The sequence below is a fragment of the Pteropus medius genome, unplaced genomic scaffold, assembly GCF_902729225.1.
Source record: "Pteropus medius unplaced genomic scaffold, Ma_sr-lr_union100, whole genome shotgun sequence".
In the NCBI taxonomy this organism is placed as follows: domain Eukaryota; kingdom Metazoa; phylum Chordata; class Mammalia; order Chiroptera; family Pteropodidae; genus Pteropus; species Pteropus medius.
Genome location: NW_024342647.1, coordinates 1,528,682 through 1,548,286, shown reverse-complemented (window position 1 = coordinate 1,548,286; position 19,605 = coordinate 1,528,682). Strand labels below are relative to the sequence as shown.

General features: G+C 43.8%; 1 protein-coding gene across 1 annotated transcript in view; it reads right to left on the bottom strand.

Moving 5' to 3' along the window:
* CDK5RAP2 (CDK5 regulatory subunit associated protein 2) overlaps window positions 1–19,605 on the bottom strand; it is a 155,903-nt gene that overhangs the window by 94,231 nt on the left and 42,067 nt on the right. Inside the window, 3 exon segments of the mRNA XM_039866749.1 lie at window positions 10,518–10,736; window positions 16,517–16,609; window positions 19,005–19,124. Coding sequence (XP_039722683.1) covers window positions 10,518–10,736; window positions 16,517–16,609; window positions 19,005–19,124 — 432 coding nt within the window.

The following is a 19,605-nucleotide window of genomic DNA, read 5'->3' as shown; positions in this document are numbered from 1 at the left end:
ACAACACAGTCATCTGACTCTCGCTTTTTAAAAACCTCCTCCTGAAAATTGGTGAGAGAATAAGAACCATAAAATCTGTGTTAAGCCATTTTTAAATTCACAACAAATGTGCCTGCCATCTAGAAAGGCCATGCCAACTTTTTAATTTTAGGCTAAGAGTGTGTACTGCTCACAAGCACAGTAATTACAGGTCCGCTTACGTCATTTCCCAGATTTAGTTCCCTCCTTTATACAAACAGCTATCAGACCCATTTTTCATGTCTGGTTCAAGTTCTAGTGCATGTGTATATGTGTTCAGCAATAATTTATTCCTTTCTCCATTTCGTTTGTTATAAAAATTTAATTCAGCTACCTAGGTTAAGACCTTCTTACATGTTTTAAGAAACGCTACTAACGTTGTATCACGTTTCTTCCACATGTCCCCCAACCTAAGAGCTGACAACATGAGAAAGACCTGTGCCACAATCCCACAAAGGACATGTAGTTTTGTCATTCCTCAAGACTGGGGGTTCTGAACCCGAGGTCAACTGAATAAGCCCCCAGGAGCCTACATGAATTTCTATGTGTGTACATTCTGGGGGGTAGAGGGCCCCCAGCATAAATCAGGGTCTCGAGGTAAGTCAGGAAACCAAAGAGCATAAACTATTTCTCTTATTATAAGCATTAGCAATAGAAACGACTATTTACCCAGCATCAGCTAAGAGCTAAGCGTGGACTGAGACATTTTCCCATCTCTAAAATACCCCTAACCCTAACGACTGCCTACGCGGTTAAGCGTTACTAGCCTCGTGGTTGTGGAAAGGAAACGATGGCTCACAGAGGCCGAGAGATTTTGCAAAGCTTTTCAACAAGTTCTAGTGCTGAAATTCAATCCCAGGTCAGAATGACCCCGAATTCTGTGCTCTTTCCACCCAACTACACTGTTAAGATCAAAGAAATATAAACCACTGTGGGCACGGGCTTCCCTTGGTCAGTAACTCCAATACCCCGAGCTAACATTACAGTTTCCCAAGGACTCAGGATTGATGGAATATCCCGCCGGAGACTGAGGCCCTCCTGCTAACGAAGTGGGCAGGACCAAGGATCTTGAACCTCATATGAAGAGCAGTCAAAGAAAGCTTGAAGTACATGGACCACTGCAGGGAGAGCGGGGATGTGTGCTGAGGTGGCCTTGAGGAAGAACAGCTGCCATGGCAACACAAAGACAGCCGCAGGGCTCATATGCTTGGCACCAGTGGAGTTATAATAAATGTTTAGGGGAGGCATGGAGACGGCATGTCTCGCCTGAGCAAAACAATCAGAACTGAAAATTGATCATCTTGGGTGGTTTCCCCAAACCTCCTTCAATATTCCTGGGCGGTGAAGACAAACAGACCTAGCTTTGAATCCTGGCTCTACTGCTAAAAAACTGTGTGGCTACAGATAATTTAAATCTTCATGAGTGTTTCCTTTCCAGAAAATGGGGATAATAATTCAAACTCCTAGGGTCCTTGGAGGGTTAAATGAGGAAATGCAAGATGGGTGCGCAGCACAGAAGGAGGTGAACAGGAAACGATACTGTGTCACCGCCCCTTCTCCCCAGGCATGTCCCTCAGGCTGACCTCCACTCCCAGGTTTCCTCGTGTGGCCATGGCATCACTCTCCACCCAGCCACAAGGTTCTTCCCCATCCCTCGGACACACACCTGGTCACCCGACAGATAACCCAGGCCTGAAGGGACAGCACGTCCTCTGCACAGAGCACATGAGAGCTGAGGGGTGTGGATTCCGTGCTTCTACGTGGACGCAAGAGCCCAGACCCGGCCCTGCCAACCACCCCGACCACTCGCAGCATTCTAAAAGGGGTCGAATGCAGAAAGCAATCGCAGGCTGGGAATCGGAGAACCTGAAAATCTCATACCCAGAGCAGGGCTTTCTGATAAAATGGAGCAGTTCTGGTTTGTGTTTTTTGAATGAGGCGGCTATGTGCGGCTTAGGGGAGCCGTCTGCCCAACAAGCGCCAGGCCAGGCCAGGTCTGTGGCTAGAGAGGAGAACCTGGAACTCGGGTCTTTGCCTTAGGGAGCAGCAGCCCACCCATTATCAAGGATGCCCAAGGAACGTCCTGGACTCTGATTAACCAGATCAGTCACTCCTCCTCCCCTGGAGTATTAGGGGAGAACAGAAAGGTGCTCCTCCCTGCACGCTCAGCCCCTGGTCCCCCTCATCTCACCGCCACTCCTTCCTCGGAACTTAGCTCTCTCGGGCCAACTGCAACAGCTTCCTAACTGGTCTGTCTAGGGGTTCACCCACCAAATCACATGCACACCCCTGATCATTACGTCTCTGCCCAGAACCCTCCTGTGCCTCCGAGCTAACTGCAGAACAAAGCCACCTTAATGAGCGGTCATTCCAGGCTCCCAAAGTAGGCTCTAGCCTGCTTTGTCTCACTCTCCAGGCCCTGCGCCTGTCTCCCCCGAGTCACCTCCAACTGAAAAAATAAAATAAAATGTCCCTAATTCTGCCAGGAGACAGCACGGTAATCCTGCAAGGCCCAATCCAAGTGCCGCCTCTTCCACAAAGCCCTCCCTCACTACTCTGGCCCTCAGCGACCATCCTCCCCAAATCTCATCCGCAGCTTTTTTCTACAAACCTCCATGCACTTGGGAGGGCTGGGCACTTTACAGCCATCACCCCATTCAACCCTCGCAATAACTCTATGAAGCAGATATTCTGATTATACCCATTTTACCAATCAGGAAACTGCAGTTCAAGATGCTAAAGCAACTTAACCAAAGTAAAAGGTGGTGGAATCAGGATTTAAAATCAGCTCTATCTGTGTGTTTTCACTAAAGGAGTAATTTTTCAACTGAGCTCAAGAAGTCCCAGGATTAGCGAAGCCCAGGTGTGGCTATCAGTATCCCCTACCTACATGCCCCTGGACCTTCCTCCAGAAATTCTCTCAGTTGACTGGGGGAAAGCATGGAAATTTGCATGGGATTTTAATACGAGAGCTGCCACAGGGACATCTGTATGACGACATCGACTGAGTGGCCTCGATTTCCACAGTTACGGGCAATTTTTCTCTAAGACTCGCAGGGACGACACAGAACTGAGTGGGCCTTTGCATATCAGGGCTCTCTGAGAGCAGGCTGAGTTTTAAAAAGTGGACTATTTGAAAAATAAAACATCCCCATAATCTTAGAATCACATTAGGAATGAAAAGCCAGGCCCTCTTCCTTCTCCAGTCAGCTAGTTTGTTTTATCTCTGGCCAGATGGAGAATGAGAAGGTTCTCATCCATCACATTTCCACCTTATCAGGTTTCGCTGTGAGAAAGCTTGTCAAAGTACTCAGTAGTTACCTTTAAATATACAAAAGAAACTTCTCCAAAATCTTAATGAGGTATAGAGACTCAGGGATGTACGAGTTGGCAGAATTGGTATGAGACAGTGGTGTTCTGCCGGCTCTGTGGAGCCTTCATGGCTCCCGGGGCCGTGGCAGAAGCAGGACGCGGTGGGGAGAGCGGGGAGCACCAGCCTCCCACCTCACTTCACCCCGAGCAGCTCCACTTTTATATGTTTTCTCCCCAGAAGAGTTCATTTGAACAAAGAATCCATACGCTTAAAAAATAAAGGGAAGCCAGTGGAATGAGACAGCCCTTGCCACAGAGAACTAAAAACCACGTGTGAGGCTGTGAGGGCTGCAGAAGTTCCGAGCGAGGAGCTCAATGCAGCTTTCACCAAAAAGCTGGGAACTAATGGACAAAGGAGTTGAAGTTGTGCAGGGGTCAAGGCCCAGCTGGGTCACCTAACGGCTGCCAGGGACCGGGTGAGGCACTGCACCTTTCCAAAACCTCACCTGAACGATACAAAGGCACATACCTGCCTTCACCTCCAGCCCCACTCACCGTTCCCCCTTGTCCAGGCTCATCCATGCCCCCTTCTCTCCACCAGGAATGCATTTCCACCTCCCATTTCCCGGGCAAATGGCAACCTACCTTTCAAGTCTCGACTCAAATCCACCTCCTCTGCGAAGCCTTCTCTCCCTCCCTGCCCCCTCTTAGCACAGTTCCAGTCTCTGCGCTCCCAAAGCAGGTGGCCTATCCTATCGGCACTTACCATGTCTGAGTTTCTATTATATTTCTCTGCTACATTCCTTCAGAGACTCTGTCTGATTTGATTCGGTGCTGTACTCCCAGTGCCTAGGACAGAGTCTGGCACAGAAATAATAAAGAACCAGAGATAAAGGGAAGCCTTTCTGTTAGCGCCCCAGAGACTAGAGCAATTCCCTATAAAAACTGATGGGAACAGCCTTTTAGAGCAGCTTCCCCAGCAGCCCTATGCATGAGCCACTACATACTCCAGAGTCTGTCACGCTGAAAGGGCTCTGACTTCCTTCCTAGAGGGATCGATCAGCTGGAAAGGAACAGACAAGCACCTTCTTCAGACGAGAGGTGAGTGTTGATCAAGGAAGACATTTACAGCCTCGTTGACTTGACTGGTAAAAGAGCAGACCACATTTATTAGTCAACAGCGCCCATTAGATTCTAGCAGGCAGTGGTTTGTCATTCAAAGTCCTGAGCCCTCACCTTGCCACACAATTAAAAAACAGGAAAAGAGGAAAGAAGGAATCAAATACACTGAGCATCTTGAGCATCTACTTCTATGTGCCAGGACCCATAGTAGGCATTATATTTTATTATTCATGTATTTAATCCTAAAAAAAAAAAATAGATATAATCAAGCCCATTTTAGGAGAGAATACATTAGTTTAGAAACGTTAAGTAACTGACCTAGAGTTTGAGTTAAGAATCTGCCGAAGCTAAGATTCCAATCCAAGTCCAGCACTGTTTTCCACTATTCCAAAAACACCTACTAAAATTGCTAAATTTCTAGCTCCCAAGGTGCTACCATCATCACCATCAGCAAAACAGCTGCTATTTATTGATCATTTATGATGTGCTAGATACTATGCTAATATCTCATATAATCCCTATCTCAAAAAATCCCTACAACTAATCTGTTTTTCTGACCAAAAATGGACACCACCACTTGGAGAGACAAAGTTACTGGCTCACGGTCCAAGAGCCAGCAAGTGATGGAGCCAGGATTCAAATCCAGTTTGACTCTATAGTCTCTGCATTCAGCCTCTTTTTACAAGAAACTGTAATTTGCAAAGACAGGACTTCTTCCAACATAGGACATTTAAACTGCATATTATTCTACAAGGATGTCGACTCAAAATCTTTACACCTAAATAAAAAATAAAAATAAAAAAATAAAAAGGCAAAGAGAGCTTTGACCCTGGGTAAAAATCACACTGCCTCGGATCTGTGGTCTTAACCCTAACCAACCGGCCTGCAGACACTGCTTCCAAATGCCATGTTTTGATTACAGTTCACCAAGAGATGTTCTGAATGCTGTCACAATCTCATTTGGAGCTATCCATCAACAAACGCATGTGAGAACTGGGGGGATTCAGGCTGAACTACCCTGAAATTAAACCCGCACAAGGGATTAGCCAGCTGGGTGACAGGTATAACTTTAATTAGATTTTTGGGCTTTAGCCAGCAAATGCATCCCCACAGAGCTAAGTGCCCAGGTACTGAAGCACACGCTTGTCAGGGTAGCGGATGACAGGCCTCGTAACAGATGAGAGCATTATGAGACAGTCTGGGGAATATGGCTAAACTGATGTCTAATATACATTGCTTAGAAAGGAGAAGGAAAAGACTATGACTTGCTCCCCTCCCCCCACCCACCCTGAGGAGCACAGAGAACACCTGAACCAGGGGCAAATCTAAAATAAATCTAAAATACAGATTTACCGCTCTCCATCACCTTCATCAAACGCACGCACGCACGCACGCACGCACACTAAAACGAGAGCCTTAAGTCTCTGGAGCCAAACAATGTTTCAAAGTCGGAGATGTGAGGGAAAGGATGTGAGAATCCAAGCAGCATTCCCATCACAGACCGCAGGAGCTAGGACACTTTAAACATCACAGTAAGGACGCTGACTTGCAAATAGTGGGGTTTTTTTGTGTTTTTTGCAAAGGCCTCCAGATTTCCTTGAAGGAATATGGGTCCCTCTGGTGGTAAGGAGGTATAATACGATGAAGGGGATCTATCTGCGAGACACTTTTGGAACCTGCTTTTTGTAAAAAGACTTCCAAAGTAAAAATCAAGCTTGTATTCGCCAGAACCTACCGACAGAGCCTGCACCATTGCAAGTACTCGATAAATGTCCTTTGAATAAAATGAACAAACTGCAGATTACAATACATGCTGAGTCAACTGACACTAGGTCACCGCAACCATGGACAATTAAAACAAACATGGCCAAACTTCTCAGCGTTCAAGCACGGTCAGACGCAGTCCATTCACAGGCCTCTATCCAAGCTGTATTTTCAGACAGGCGTTGTCTCCCTCCAAAATGCTTAAACGCAGACACAATGAGACTGCAATAAATGGTTTGGGCATGAGCAAAGGATGGTTTGATCACATCCGAAACATGGCTGGTTGGCTTACCATCAGAAAGAATTCAGGGAATGCTTTAAAATCTAGTACTGCTTGACAGGGGACCACCGCAGAGGCTTTGAGTCAAGGCTCACCTATGTTCCCCACTGATTTTGTAGCTGTCCAAGAAACGAGAATAATGGGAAACAGCTGGACGTAGTCCCAGGGACTGAAAACTTTAATGCTTACAAGCTTACCGACCTGGATGACACTGATCTGGCCCTCTGCAAAACTGCTTTAATTGAATAGGGTGTTGTCAAAGACTGTATGTATGCTGCTCAGAGAACTCTTTCTAAAACCCGCCCCAGGCAATATTTCCCTCAAGCCTGAGTGCTGGCCAAAGCTGTTCTTTTATCTTAGCATGTTCATCTTACAGACACCAGAGACCTTGTAACTGAATTTCCCTTTTTACTTTCGCTGCCAAGAGCTTCCAGCCGAATTTAAGTCCCCCTCTCCATGAACCACAACCTGCATTTCTGCTTACTGCTGGTTCCACTTTTTCTAGTCACTGTTATTTTTCCTTGACATTAATGTCTTTATCTTTATTTCAAATCTCATCTAACATTATGACCCATGAACCTCTGAAAATGTTTTTGAAACACCAAAAGGAATAAATTACAAGTTTTAAAGCTTCAAATAATCAGAATATTTCAGGTTGGGCATTCTTGTTTCCCCAAAACAACATACACCCTCATGCCTCTGCACAAAACGCCCCCTCCCTACCTGTCTAGCAATCTTTAACTCAAACTTCAGAACCGGTTCAAAAGTTACTTTCCCCAGAAGCTTGCTCCGACCCTGCAAGCCACTTCCTTCCCCTGTGTTCCGGTGGTACTTTGTTTGTATCTCTGTCATGGACTTGTCCCCACACATGGACTCGTCCCCATACCTAGTCAAGGAACCACACAGTGTTCAATGGTGATAAATATGTAAATGATTCTTTCCTTTGCCAGGGCAGAAATACGGGCCATTAAAAGGTCTGGTTTTCTGTTTGTTTCAATCTAATAGCAACTGCAGCAGCCTTTGGTGAGTGGAAGACTCTAGTTAAAGAGCCTCGTTAACAGAACAAGCTGGTCAGACACGCAGAGCCAGTGGTCATGCTCGACTGCTGCACGCACCTGACACCGCAGGCAAAAGCACCGCCCCATCACGTTTCCCCAGACTCTGAACAAGCCAGTGACCCCAAGATCTGGTATAAAACATTCGCATGAGATGGACACAGCCAAACACTTAGAATATAATCGGAAGTTAAGCAGAGATACCACTGTGATGCAATACATATGCAAAAAGAAACCACGGCCACATTATCTTGTCAGAAACATCTATGAGCTGATGTAGAAAAGCGGTCATGATGAGACATCAGAAGCTCTGAGTCACAGGCACGCTCACCTGAGGGACGCATTTAGAGCGCACAGCCGTGGTTTCAGTCTGCCCAGTGCCCTAAAACAAAACAGCGCTTTCTCTGGGTCACAGCTCATCCCCCTCACTGACAACGGCGGTACGCACACACACTGCTGAAGAAGAAGAATGGGCATGTGAGCCAAGCTGGGCCTCCCAGGACCTCACCCCCTCTGGCCATCCTGACAGGGAGACAGCTGGGGAAGTGGAGAGTGAGTCCTCCTTCCTCTTATGTGATCCCAGCAGGGTGGGCGATGATGGGTCCAGCCGCTTGGAACTGGAGTAAGAGGACGCAAGAGAAGGCAGCCAGCTCTCAGAGAAGCAGAGATGCGGTCCTGGCAGTGTCCCAGTCGCCCTGGGCCTTCCGGGAGTTTAGTTACACGAGGCAATAACAAATGTCCCTTTGCCTAAGAATCCATCTTTTTATCAACAGCAGCCTGATATTACTTTAGAAACACCAGTATTTACATGGATAAGTGAATTATGGAACAACAATGTCCGACAATAAAGGAATAGGTAAATAATTATAGCATAGCCACTCTATGTAGTTATCTAGCTATTGATTACCAACAGTAAGTTAAAATGTAAAAAAAATTACATATTTTATATATAGGTATACATATGTGTGTATTGAATGAATGAATGTTTTTTATGACAGTGAAGGAGAAAAGGGATGAGCCATTTTAATCTAAAAAAAAAAAAATAGGTTATCTAACAAGTTTTGTTAACCTAAACAAATTAAATTGTGAAAGATGTAAGAACTGACTATGAAAACGGCACCATTATAAAAGGACCCCGGCCAGTCTTGCCTGTAGCGCATCCGTAAAGGCGCACGAGTCAACTCTTACTCTTTTCATTCAACTCAAGTGTCATCTCCTCCTGGAAGGTTTCCCTGACTGCTCCATCCCACAGAGACCTTTCACACCAGACACACAAGCTACCTTAATTAGCTCCAGATTGTAAACTGCTCTCCATTTTGTCATGTATAACATTTTTTCAACTCCCTGGAAAAAAAAATGAAACTTTCAGAGGCCATGCCTTGGGTTTTCATCAGCAACTAAACCTGGTACATCTGGTATTCAACAACATCGAATGAATACAAGGAGATGTCTCTTAATAACGTGCAATAAACTGGTACACTCCAATATTGCTGGTGGCAGCACAAACTAGACCAGGCTTTTGGACAAATAATTTGGCAGCATGATTAACTATTATAAAACATTTACACCGCTCGACCCAGTAATCTCACTTCTCAGAATCTATCTAGGGATTTCAAGAGAAAACACCTTTATACCCAAAGATGTTCATGGTAGCATTTAAACAGCCAAAATGTTCAACGGAGGAGGAAATTAAGTAAATCATGTGACATCCATTCGGTGAAGAGTATGCACCACTCAACATAATCACTCGATAGAGTCTACTACAACATGGGACATGTAGGGGAATGGATCCAAGGACAGACGGTTTTTAGCCTCTGATTCGAGGCGGGCCCAGCAGCACCAGGACTGAGGGGTGACACGGAAAGCCAGAGTTACTTAATTTGAGTGCTGAAGCTGTAAGTAACAATTTCTTATTTTTCTAAATTTCCATTACTGCTCTCTTATGTTCATTCAAGTTTTTGTTAAGCTATACAAACATTGTATTTAATTCTCTCGTTAACATTAGCATGAGGATTTCAAACTATGGCTCTTGGCGTCCCTGACAACAGCAGCCACCAAAGAACTAACCTCTGGTACCCGTGGCTCCCTTCTGAGCTCTCTAATGATTCTGCCTGCCCCAGACTCTTGTGCAGGTAACTCAATTAACCTGCGCGCCAACGACCTAGGTGTCAACCATCACTCAAACTCAGGCCTTCTCCTACCTAACTGCAAGACTCATGTATCTGGACGTAACTCTCAGGACGCTGAATACTTACATTTAAATATAATAGAAACTTTAAAAGATAAACTATCTTTTGCCCGTCAAATTAAGAGAGAATTTTTTAAATACTAACACCCAGGACTGAATAGAACAGTCTTAAAAAAAAAATCACTCATATAGGGAAACATGGCATAATCTTCTCAGAGAACCATCTGAGTCTATCTATAAAACAGTCCTAAAAATATTCATATTCTTTGACCCAGTAATTATATCTCTATCAGGGAAAAAAAAATCAGTGGATAAATATTTATGTATAAGGATGTTTGCTACAGCATTTGTTATAAGGCAAAAAAAAGTATAATGACCTAAATATCCTATAATGACAGACTAGTTAAATAAAATCTAGCACATCTAAGTGATGAAATATTATGCCTGCACAAAAAACCATGTTTTTGAAGAACATTCATAACATGGCAACATACTAAAGAGAGAACACTAAATTAAAAAAAACGGTGAAGAAAAGTGCATTTTCGGTTGGACACCAATAATGCCTGGGCCGGGGGGAGAGAGTATAAAAGGACCGAAACATCAACTAGTGAGGACTGGTCATTGCTAGGTGATCAGATGATGAACAAAATATTTTCTTCTGTATATTTTTCGGATTTTCTAAGTTTTCTGCAACGAATCTCTCCCTAAAACCAAAAACGGCCAAGCAGCGGCAGCCTCCCAGCACTGCCCGCCACCAGGAAGGGAACGGGGTGCTCACGTGGATGGCGCAGTCTCCTTGGCTCTTGTCTCGATGAGCTGCCTCCAGCTCCTTCTCTAGTCTCTCCTTCTCTTGCCGCAGGTCACTCAGCTCCTGGGTGACCTTCCTAATGCTCTTCCGCAGTCTGTGGTTCTCCGTACTCTTGGTGAGGTTTTCTGAGTGCAGCTCAGCCAAAAGGGCTGCCTTTTCTAGCAGAGCAGCCTCGCAATCTGCAGCCCCCTAGAAGAGGAGGGAGAGAGGGGACGTAGCTGATTTTCTCAGCTCATTAAACAAACCAAGAAATCTGTGCTCCTTTTTCACCTGGGGGGGAGGGGTTAGCATAAACATTCAGGACCCAACGCACAAATAATACGAAGACTGAAATAACTCGGGGTGACGTTTATGTTGTGATGCTGGTGTGAAGGGGTGAGGGACCACGACTGTGTGAAAACTCTTTTTATGACGAGAAGGAAAAGTACAGAATGTCAACGGGAACTCTTTCATGGGGTGGGAATATAGCTGACTTTTTCCCCTTCACTTCTCTGTATTTTCAAAGGTTCTATGGTTAATGAGCATGTAACTTTTATAATTTTTTTTTATTCAAAAATACTATTTTAAAAAGGTAGAATGAAGAGCTTCATTAGAAGAGCAGAGATGGATTCAAGCCCTGGCGATGCTGAGATGTTGATTGACATTAGAATGGCTCAAACCCAGGGTCGTCTGGAGAAAAAGAAGTGGCCAGTATGGTAACCCAATGGCAACCTCAAAAGGCTATAGATTCTGCAGAGGCCAAGGCCTAAATGTGTCAAGTACATTTTTACTTCATTAACGCAGTTTACTGGAGAAAATACATATGTGATTATCGAGCATATAAAAAAATGTTATAACTCACCAATAATGAAAAACAGCAAATTAAAACAAGCTTTCATTTAATAAGTGAGATTGTTTTAATGAGAGTATCTAGTGCTGGCCAGCTTACGGTGAAATGACACAATGAATACTCATTTCCTAAGAACTGTCCAAGCATCTAGAAGTCAGGAAATATGCTGGCAAGAATGTGTATTGATGATATATATATATATATCAAGTGTGTATGTATCATATAAACATGTTCACACCCATCCCAATAATCGCATTCCTAGGATTCAATTTCAGGGGATGAATTCAAAATATTGGGGGGAGGGAGACTAATAAAGGCTTTCAGTATCCCGCTTCAGTCCAGGCGCAGCTGGTCCCCAAATCTAATCAGAGTCATTCATCACAGAATTACTTAGAACGATAAAAAATAAGAAACAACCTAAATGTGCAAGAATATGAAAATGGGTAAGTAAAATATGATCAAGCTACACAATGAAATCTTAAAACTATATTTACAAAGAGTTGATAAGATATTTCTAAGTCACAGTGTTATATGAAAAAATGAAAGATCAAATTGTAAATGATCTAAAAAATAAAATGCGTGCATAGAAAAAGCCTAGAAGGAAAAATATCAAAACGTTAATAGTGGCTGAGTGATTTCCTGGCTTCCCTTTTTCCCTCCCTTCTAGTCCTCTGAAAAGAAAATTTTTGAAGCATATATAATACTTAGAATCAAGAGAAAATACACTTATTTTTTAAAAATCTCTGCCTTGAATTAGACTGAGGCTCAAGATTAAAAATTCAAAGGCAACACTTGAGCTCTCAAGGTCAGAACTCGGGCCGTGGATTAAAGGGACTGGCTCCAACTTCTTGGCCTCTCCAGGAAATCCATCCTGGCCGCCACTGACAGGCTAGTCTCAGAGAGTAGGCTACCATCTTGGCAGTCTGGAGGAGGAGGGGCTCTGCTGCTTCCGAGCCACTCATGGCCCAGCCATCTGGGCCCATGTCCCCAACTGCTACTTAGGACACAGCGACAGAGGCTGAGGGAGCTCTCCATTCAAACTTCAGAGCAGGTTTTATAGAAGCTTCTGTTTCACTTTCCTTTAAAATTAAAATAAGTAAAAAAAAGTGGGAAAGTTAAGTCACAGGCCAAAAAAAAAAGTATTTGGGGCAGGACTTATTTAAATAAACTCAAAAAATAAAAGAAAAAAAACAACGACCAGAAAAGGCCCATCCATTTTTCAGTTATCTTTTATTAAGGACTGATTATACATATGGAGCTAAAACAGGCACTTTCATACACATTAATCTCTATTTTTCATACCAACCCTACAAAGTACACATTACTATCCCTCTTTAAGTAACTGAGGCTCAGAACTGTTAAACAAGTAGCCTGTCATCAGCCTAGAGTGATTACAACTGGGATTCACAGGACTCCAGAGCCCGTGTTCTTTCCACTGCCTTGCCCATGGCCAGTGTAGATTCCAACACTAATAAACGACCAGGAATTAAGATAAGCACTGAATTCAAGGAGGGATGGCTAGAGACAAGGGCATGAGTTAGGAGCTGGTTAGACATAGAACAGCAATAGTTATTATTTAAATAGTTATTAGAAAGTGATGAAATTTCTGCAGGATTATCATACAAGTAATGACGGCAAAGCCTCTTTAAAAATCCAAGCTCGAAGAATTCAAATTCATACATTCTAGTCACTTCATAAAAACACTTTCCACATTAAATTTTCCTTAAATGGCCCTTTGCAAAAACTTCTCTGGAGAGTTTTTTACCTTTTTCTGCATGACACCCTGCTTTTTGAATTCCATCTCATCAGTTAGGTGTTTATAAAGAGTGGCAAACATTTGGCCCAACTCCAGCTGGTCAGAAACTAAAGGCCAAATATAATACTAAACAAATCACCCTTCCCTACAGTGTACAAATCCATTTAATAAAGGCAGAGTCAGAAAGCTCAGAGTTCAAGTTCTAGCTGCAGGTGTGACTTGGGGGAAGTTAATTCTCTAAGTCGTTTCCTCATCTGTGAAAGTAACAACCTCTATTTCACAGGGGTGTTGTGAAGATTAAATGTGATACAAAAAGTTCCATTTCGGTGCGTGCAGGAAAGATAAACCTAGTTCCCCTTTTCCATCACTTACTTCGTTATCTTTCATTTCCAACTAAAAGGTCATACGGAGTTTCCACAAACTGAAATCTATGTGCATAATACCACCAGCAGAAAATTTGAAAAACAGATCAGAGTAATGCTATGTTTTTATGCTAGAAGATGTGCCATGCAACTTAAGGATGAGTTAACATATACTGAGTTACGACCTGCATCCTGATACTTTCTTAATTAATCCTTGTAGGGATTATGTGCCATAGTGTGATTATCCAGACTTTAGGATGAGCAAGCCATCTGGGAGAACTCAAATATCTTGTCCAAAGTTACACAGTTAGTGAAGAGCGGAGCCAGGACTCAAATCCATGTCCCACTCCATGTTCTTCCCAGTAAAAAATAATATGGTATATACATACAATGGACTAAACGCAGCTGTTTAAAGACTGTTTAAAAGCACAGAGATACACATACACACACACACACACACACACACACACACACACTCATAAACATGTGGCATGTCAAACTGCTGAAATCTGAACAAGGTCAATGGACTGCACCAATGTCGACTCTCCTGACTATGATATTGGACTGGTTACACGAGATATTACATAAAGGGTAAAGGGCATACAGAAATCTACTGCACGTGAATCTACAATTATCTCAAAATAAAAATTACCAAAAAAAAGATTGGATAGATCTATATATACTACCACGGTAAGAAAGTTTGATGGAAAAAAAGATTATAGAACAAAATACAAATTATGATCCCATTTAATTTTTCGAAAGCGTTATATATATATGCATGTTTGTATGTGTAAACATGCACTATTAACAAAGGTGTTAATAGTGAACATCTTTGGACATGAATTTATTGGTAACTTTTATCAACCTTTTCCCACTATTTTAGTTGTTCCATAAATTTCCAACAATGTACAATTTTACTTTTATATAGCTGGGCAGGGAGGGGAGAAAAAATAATGTCATTTCCAATTTGAAGATATATGTTTTTTCAATGGGTAAAAAATATACATACTTTTAAACGGGCAGAGCCAGCCCACACGATAACCTTCACAGTGTCGTGCCTGTGACTGGAATTCGCGTCTCTGGGCTGTGGCAACCGCTTCAAGAGTCTGAATTACTTGCTGTTGCTTCAGTGTCAGGCTTGATGCCAACCCTGTGAGCTTTGGCTATTTTATTCACGCTGCAATTAGTTCAAATCATATATCCCGAAAAGGCCCCAAAATAGGAGAGAAAATGCATTTTCAAGTGTCTGTGTCACATGGAAACTACGTATACTTCATAATGAAATAACCAACATAAGCATCCTGTGTGCGGTGACTCACACAAACAATCGGAACAGTGGAAAGAACAAAGACTCCACAGTCAGACTTGAGTCCAAGTTCCAGCAACCTGTTGAATCGTAAACACGCTGCCTTCGTGGGTAAGGACCAAATGAGCGCCCTCGGAACAGCCAACAAGACACGAAGAACCTCAGGAGCTTCGACAGGTCCTCACCTCTGTACATGGCAAGACAGGAAACCCGCCAACTCTGTGCACGACCAAACCTCAAAAACCATTCTGAAAGTCTATCGACTAGGACTGAGGGCTATGAAATTAATAAATGTACGTATAAATCTAGATAACACTTAAATGTATAAGTTTACTTATTTCTTTTCAAGGCCCAACATAAGTCAAATATCTCAGTGCTTATAAGGACGTCTGATCTCTGCTTGTCAATTGCCTATTTTTTTTTCTCAAGCAATGGCAAATACAAATGGTTTTCCTAAAAAATCAGCTTTTAAAGCTTGTTATTTTTTACGTGAGGAGCTGAGTATGATCCCAGCTCCATTTCATCAACCACTGTCAAATGGTGGGGAAGGCAAGTCTGAGGTTCCAAAAGCAGAGACTGGTCTCTCCTTCTGGTGCATTAGGATTTAAACCAAATTATTTCAATTATTCTTATTGAGAACCAAAGTTCTTCTAAAGATAAAGCATGGGATACGAATCTTAGGACTCAAACAGCCTCAAATGAGATTTAACTTCTACTTTATAACTAAACACAACATGAGTGGAGGTGTGCAAGGGGAGAGTTTCGGGCAGCATGAACTTACTCGGATGATGGAGCTTTACTCATTAAGTTATTAGTAACAGGTACACGCTGTACAGGGAAACTAGAAACATGAGAAGAAAATGTTAAAATAATTAAACACACAGAACTAAAATTAGCAAGAGAAAAGGACGATCACAGGGGTGACCAGCAGGAGTCCTTGCAATAAAACACTGGAGGAAAAAAAGGGAAAAGGCAGGTCAGATCATCAAGGCTAAAACAGACACCGGGTAGGGAGCAGGCAAGACTGAAGAAACCAGGTGAGGGGAGCTCTGGGATGACAGGTAAAAGCACAGGCTTGGGAAGTTTGACGGCTGTGCGGTCAAACCCCTCTCTATTGCTTATCGCTTCTGTGACCCCGAGCAAGCTGCCCGAATCTCCAAACCTGGACTTCCTCAGCAGTACTAGGACATCAGCAGTGCCTACGTCATGGAGCTGTTGTGCAGACTGACTGAGCTAATCCATGGAGAGCGCTTAGCACAGGGCTTGGCACATAGTATGTGTTCAGTGAATGCCAGCTGTTATCAGTATTTAAATCCTGGCCCTGCCACTTGCTAGCCGTCTGACAGTGAATAAGCTGCATACCCTCACTGAGCTTCAAAAACCCCACAAACACAAATGAGATAAACACCTTTCCCCTGGGGTTGTGACAATTAAATAAGATATCCCACACATCTTGCACAGCCTACTACTGGCACGGAGCAAACTTGGCATGGAGAAATAGTTGTCACTGTTATCAATATTATCATTATTATCACATTGAAGAGGGTGCTGGAGAAGCACCTGAAGCTGGAGGAAGATTTCCTTTAACTAGGCTGAGCTAGTTCTATAACTGAAGACCACGCAGAGTTTTCCATGGTTCCTTTCAGCTGCAAAGTCCTGACCTCCCCAGGAGTATGGATCAAAGAGACAACCACTTCAACTAAAGTGAGCACTTACCTGGAATTTCTGGGCCTCTGCTTGCTGATGGGCTTCTCTGGCTTTAGCAAGGGCAGCATTGAGCCCTTCGATTTCAGAGTTCAGTCCTTCAACCTGGGTGAAAATAAGGACCAAGTAGGCAACTGGGCTCCTTCTTTCCCTGCACAGCCCGAATGTGTGTCCTGCTGAACAGAGTCGTGCTTGTGATTAAGGGCTTTGTAGTCAGAGAAGACCTGAAGCCAGGAAAGTGGGATTTCCAGTTTGGCTGTCTACTGGCTTGATGACTTCGGGCACGCGACTTAATCTCTTTGAGACTCAATTCCCTTGACTATAAAATGGGGACACCCACCCCCCCACCGCCTCACCTGACCACAGCACTGCTGGGTTAAACGAGGTGATGCTAATATAATGCCTGGCTCATGCTGCTAGTATTATTATTACTATCATCGTTATCATCACCATCACCATCATCCATAGAGATCACCCGCCCGACCACCTACCCTGGCTATTCCCAGAATTCCTCATCTTCTAGTGACTTTCTCCAATACCCCAGAGTCAGCCATCAACTACCATGGTCACACCCAGACTTTGCCAGCACCCACAACTGTTCCAGCACTGGGGCCTCTGCCTATCAAAGGTCTCCGACTTCAGCTGGACCCTAAACTCTTAAGACATGACACAAATTGTAACCACCGCTGTGAACCAGCTCTCTGCTGCTTGTGACACTGGCGATGGCTCAAACTCTCCTTTAGCTTCTTCAACACCAGCTTCCTGGTTAGCTTCGTAATTCTGCAACCCTCCCTTCCATCTCCTTGGTGCATTCCTCTTCCTGTACCCGGAACTCCGATGGCCCCTGCGGTCCAATTCCCAGCCTTCTTCTTTCCCGCTCTCCTTGGAAAAGTGGATCGACACTGAGAATTTGAATTCACAGCTGTTTAAGAGTGACTCCAAGATCTGCTCCCTCAGGCCTGAGCGCTCGCCAAGCTTCAGACTTGCAGATCTATCTGCCTCCAGATTCCTCGCAAAGTCAATACTTTCTAAAAGATTCACCACCGCCATCGCCATCTCCCGTCTCATCATCATTGCCATTTTCTACGCTTCTAACTGAATTGGCAGCATGACCATGTCCCCACTCATGCCAGTCAGAAGTCATCCTTGACTGCTCCTTCTCTCAACTCCTACATCAGTTCACCAAATTTCCTCAAATTCACTTCTAATTTTTAATAATTTAATTATTTCTAATTTTATTTCTTGAGTAAGTCCCACCTCTCCATTCTGACTTCTGATGACCACTGTCCTAATGCAGCCTTTCTGAACTAGGTGTCTCTCACCTCAGTTACTGGCCTCCATTCTCTCCCTCCTACAGTCCACTCTCTGGATACACCCAGAGACCTCTCCGAAATGCCACCGTGATCACGGTCCCCCTGCTGAAGAGCCTTCGGTGGCGTGCCGCCCAAGCAACAAAACACGAACGGGTCCACCAACACCAGCTTGCCCCTGGCGACCAGCCTCTTCTCTCACCTCACCTAAGTTCTACACTTGATGCTCTGACAACCTCAAACTGCTTCTGGTTCCCCAAAAACATATTGGACTCTTTCCCAACTCAATGCCTTGACCAGCGTTCTCCCCTCTGTACAAAATGGCCTCCCTGTCTCTGCCTCCCTTCCCAACCAACTCCTACTTTTCCTTTAAAATTCAGTTCAGATGCCTTCTCCTCGAAGTACCCCCTAACCCACAGACACATCCTAATCTGGGTAGGTCCCCTGCACTTCCACAGCCCCCTGGATCTCCCTCAATCACAGCACTGTCTTCTTCCCCACTAGGCTTGCAAGCAGAGCTGGGTTTTCTTCTCTGTTTCTGTGCCTAGCACAGTTATTGAGACATGACAGATCTGCTACACCAGTGACAAGAAAACAGCGTGGCATCATCAGCCATCAGCTTGGATCCCAAAGGCAACCACCCAGATAGCTACCTAACTGGCTCATAGCCATAGCCTTGCCTCCCACAGACTCCTTTAGCTCAAGTCTCTGTTGCCTTTCAAAAGCTCAGACCCGCGTTGTCCAGTATGGTATCCACTAGCCACCTATGGCTACTGGGCACTTGAAATGTGGTTGGTCTGACTTAAGACGTCCTGGAAGCACATCTGGACTTCAGATTTTTTAAAATGTTAAATACTTCATTTTTACTTTTGTTTCATTGATTAGATGCTGAAATGATAATATTTGGCATACGTGTATTGTTAAGTTAATTTCATTGCTTGTTTTTACTTCCTTTAATATGGTTACTAGGAAATTTTAAATTACATGCATCACTCACATGTTTACACTGGACAGTGCTGGGTCAGACACTCTAGAAAAACTTCTAATTGACTAAAGGACCCTTGTCCCACTCTCTATAGCCATCTCAGCTCTCGCATAAACTTTTTAGCTGAAGCTGAAAGTTCAGGGCAGGACAGGCCAGTCACAGAAGCGAATGAAGGAAAATCTGACTTGAGGTGTATCAGACGTACCTCTTTTTCCTTTGACTTTAACGCCATGGTTAGACCCTGAATGGCCTTATCCCTCTTTAAACTGTTTTTCTTTTCTGTAGCCATTTCTCTTTCCTTCTCTCTCAGGTCCTCCTGAAGTGCCTAAATTAGATTAGAAAAAGATTCACTAAGTTGATGTGTTCCAACCAAAATGCACTGTAAATATATCTTTAAGAGCACACTCAAATGCAGTTATTCTATCTTATTCCTGTCAACCTGTGATTAATGTTTCCAAGAAGAGCTGAACGCAGCGGCGTCGGCTCCGAGTTACAGTGCTACTGCTCACGGCAACGGGGCTGGGTGAAAGGAAGGAGATCAGAGCAGTTAAGACGATGACAGCTATTCCCATGGGAAGGGCTCCAGTGCCTTCTGGAATCTGAATACAGTCACATCAGAGCCTTTGAAACCGTACCAGGTTATTTGGGGGAAATAACAGATCATTAATTTCATTCCTTAATGTTACAAAAGCGAGCAGAGAATTTGGTTTGATGGAGACTGAACATATACATTTATAGTCTGAGTTCATTTCTAAAGATAATCGCCGCTGCCTGCCTCCCAGGCTGTCGTGAGGATGAGAGATAAT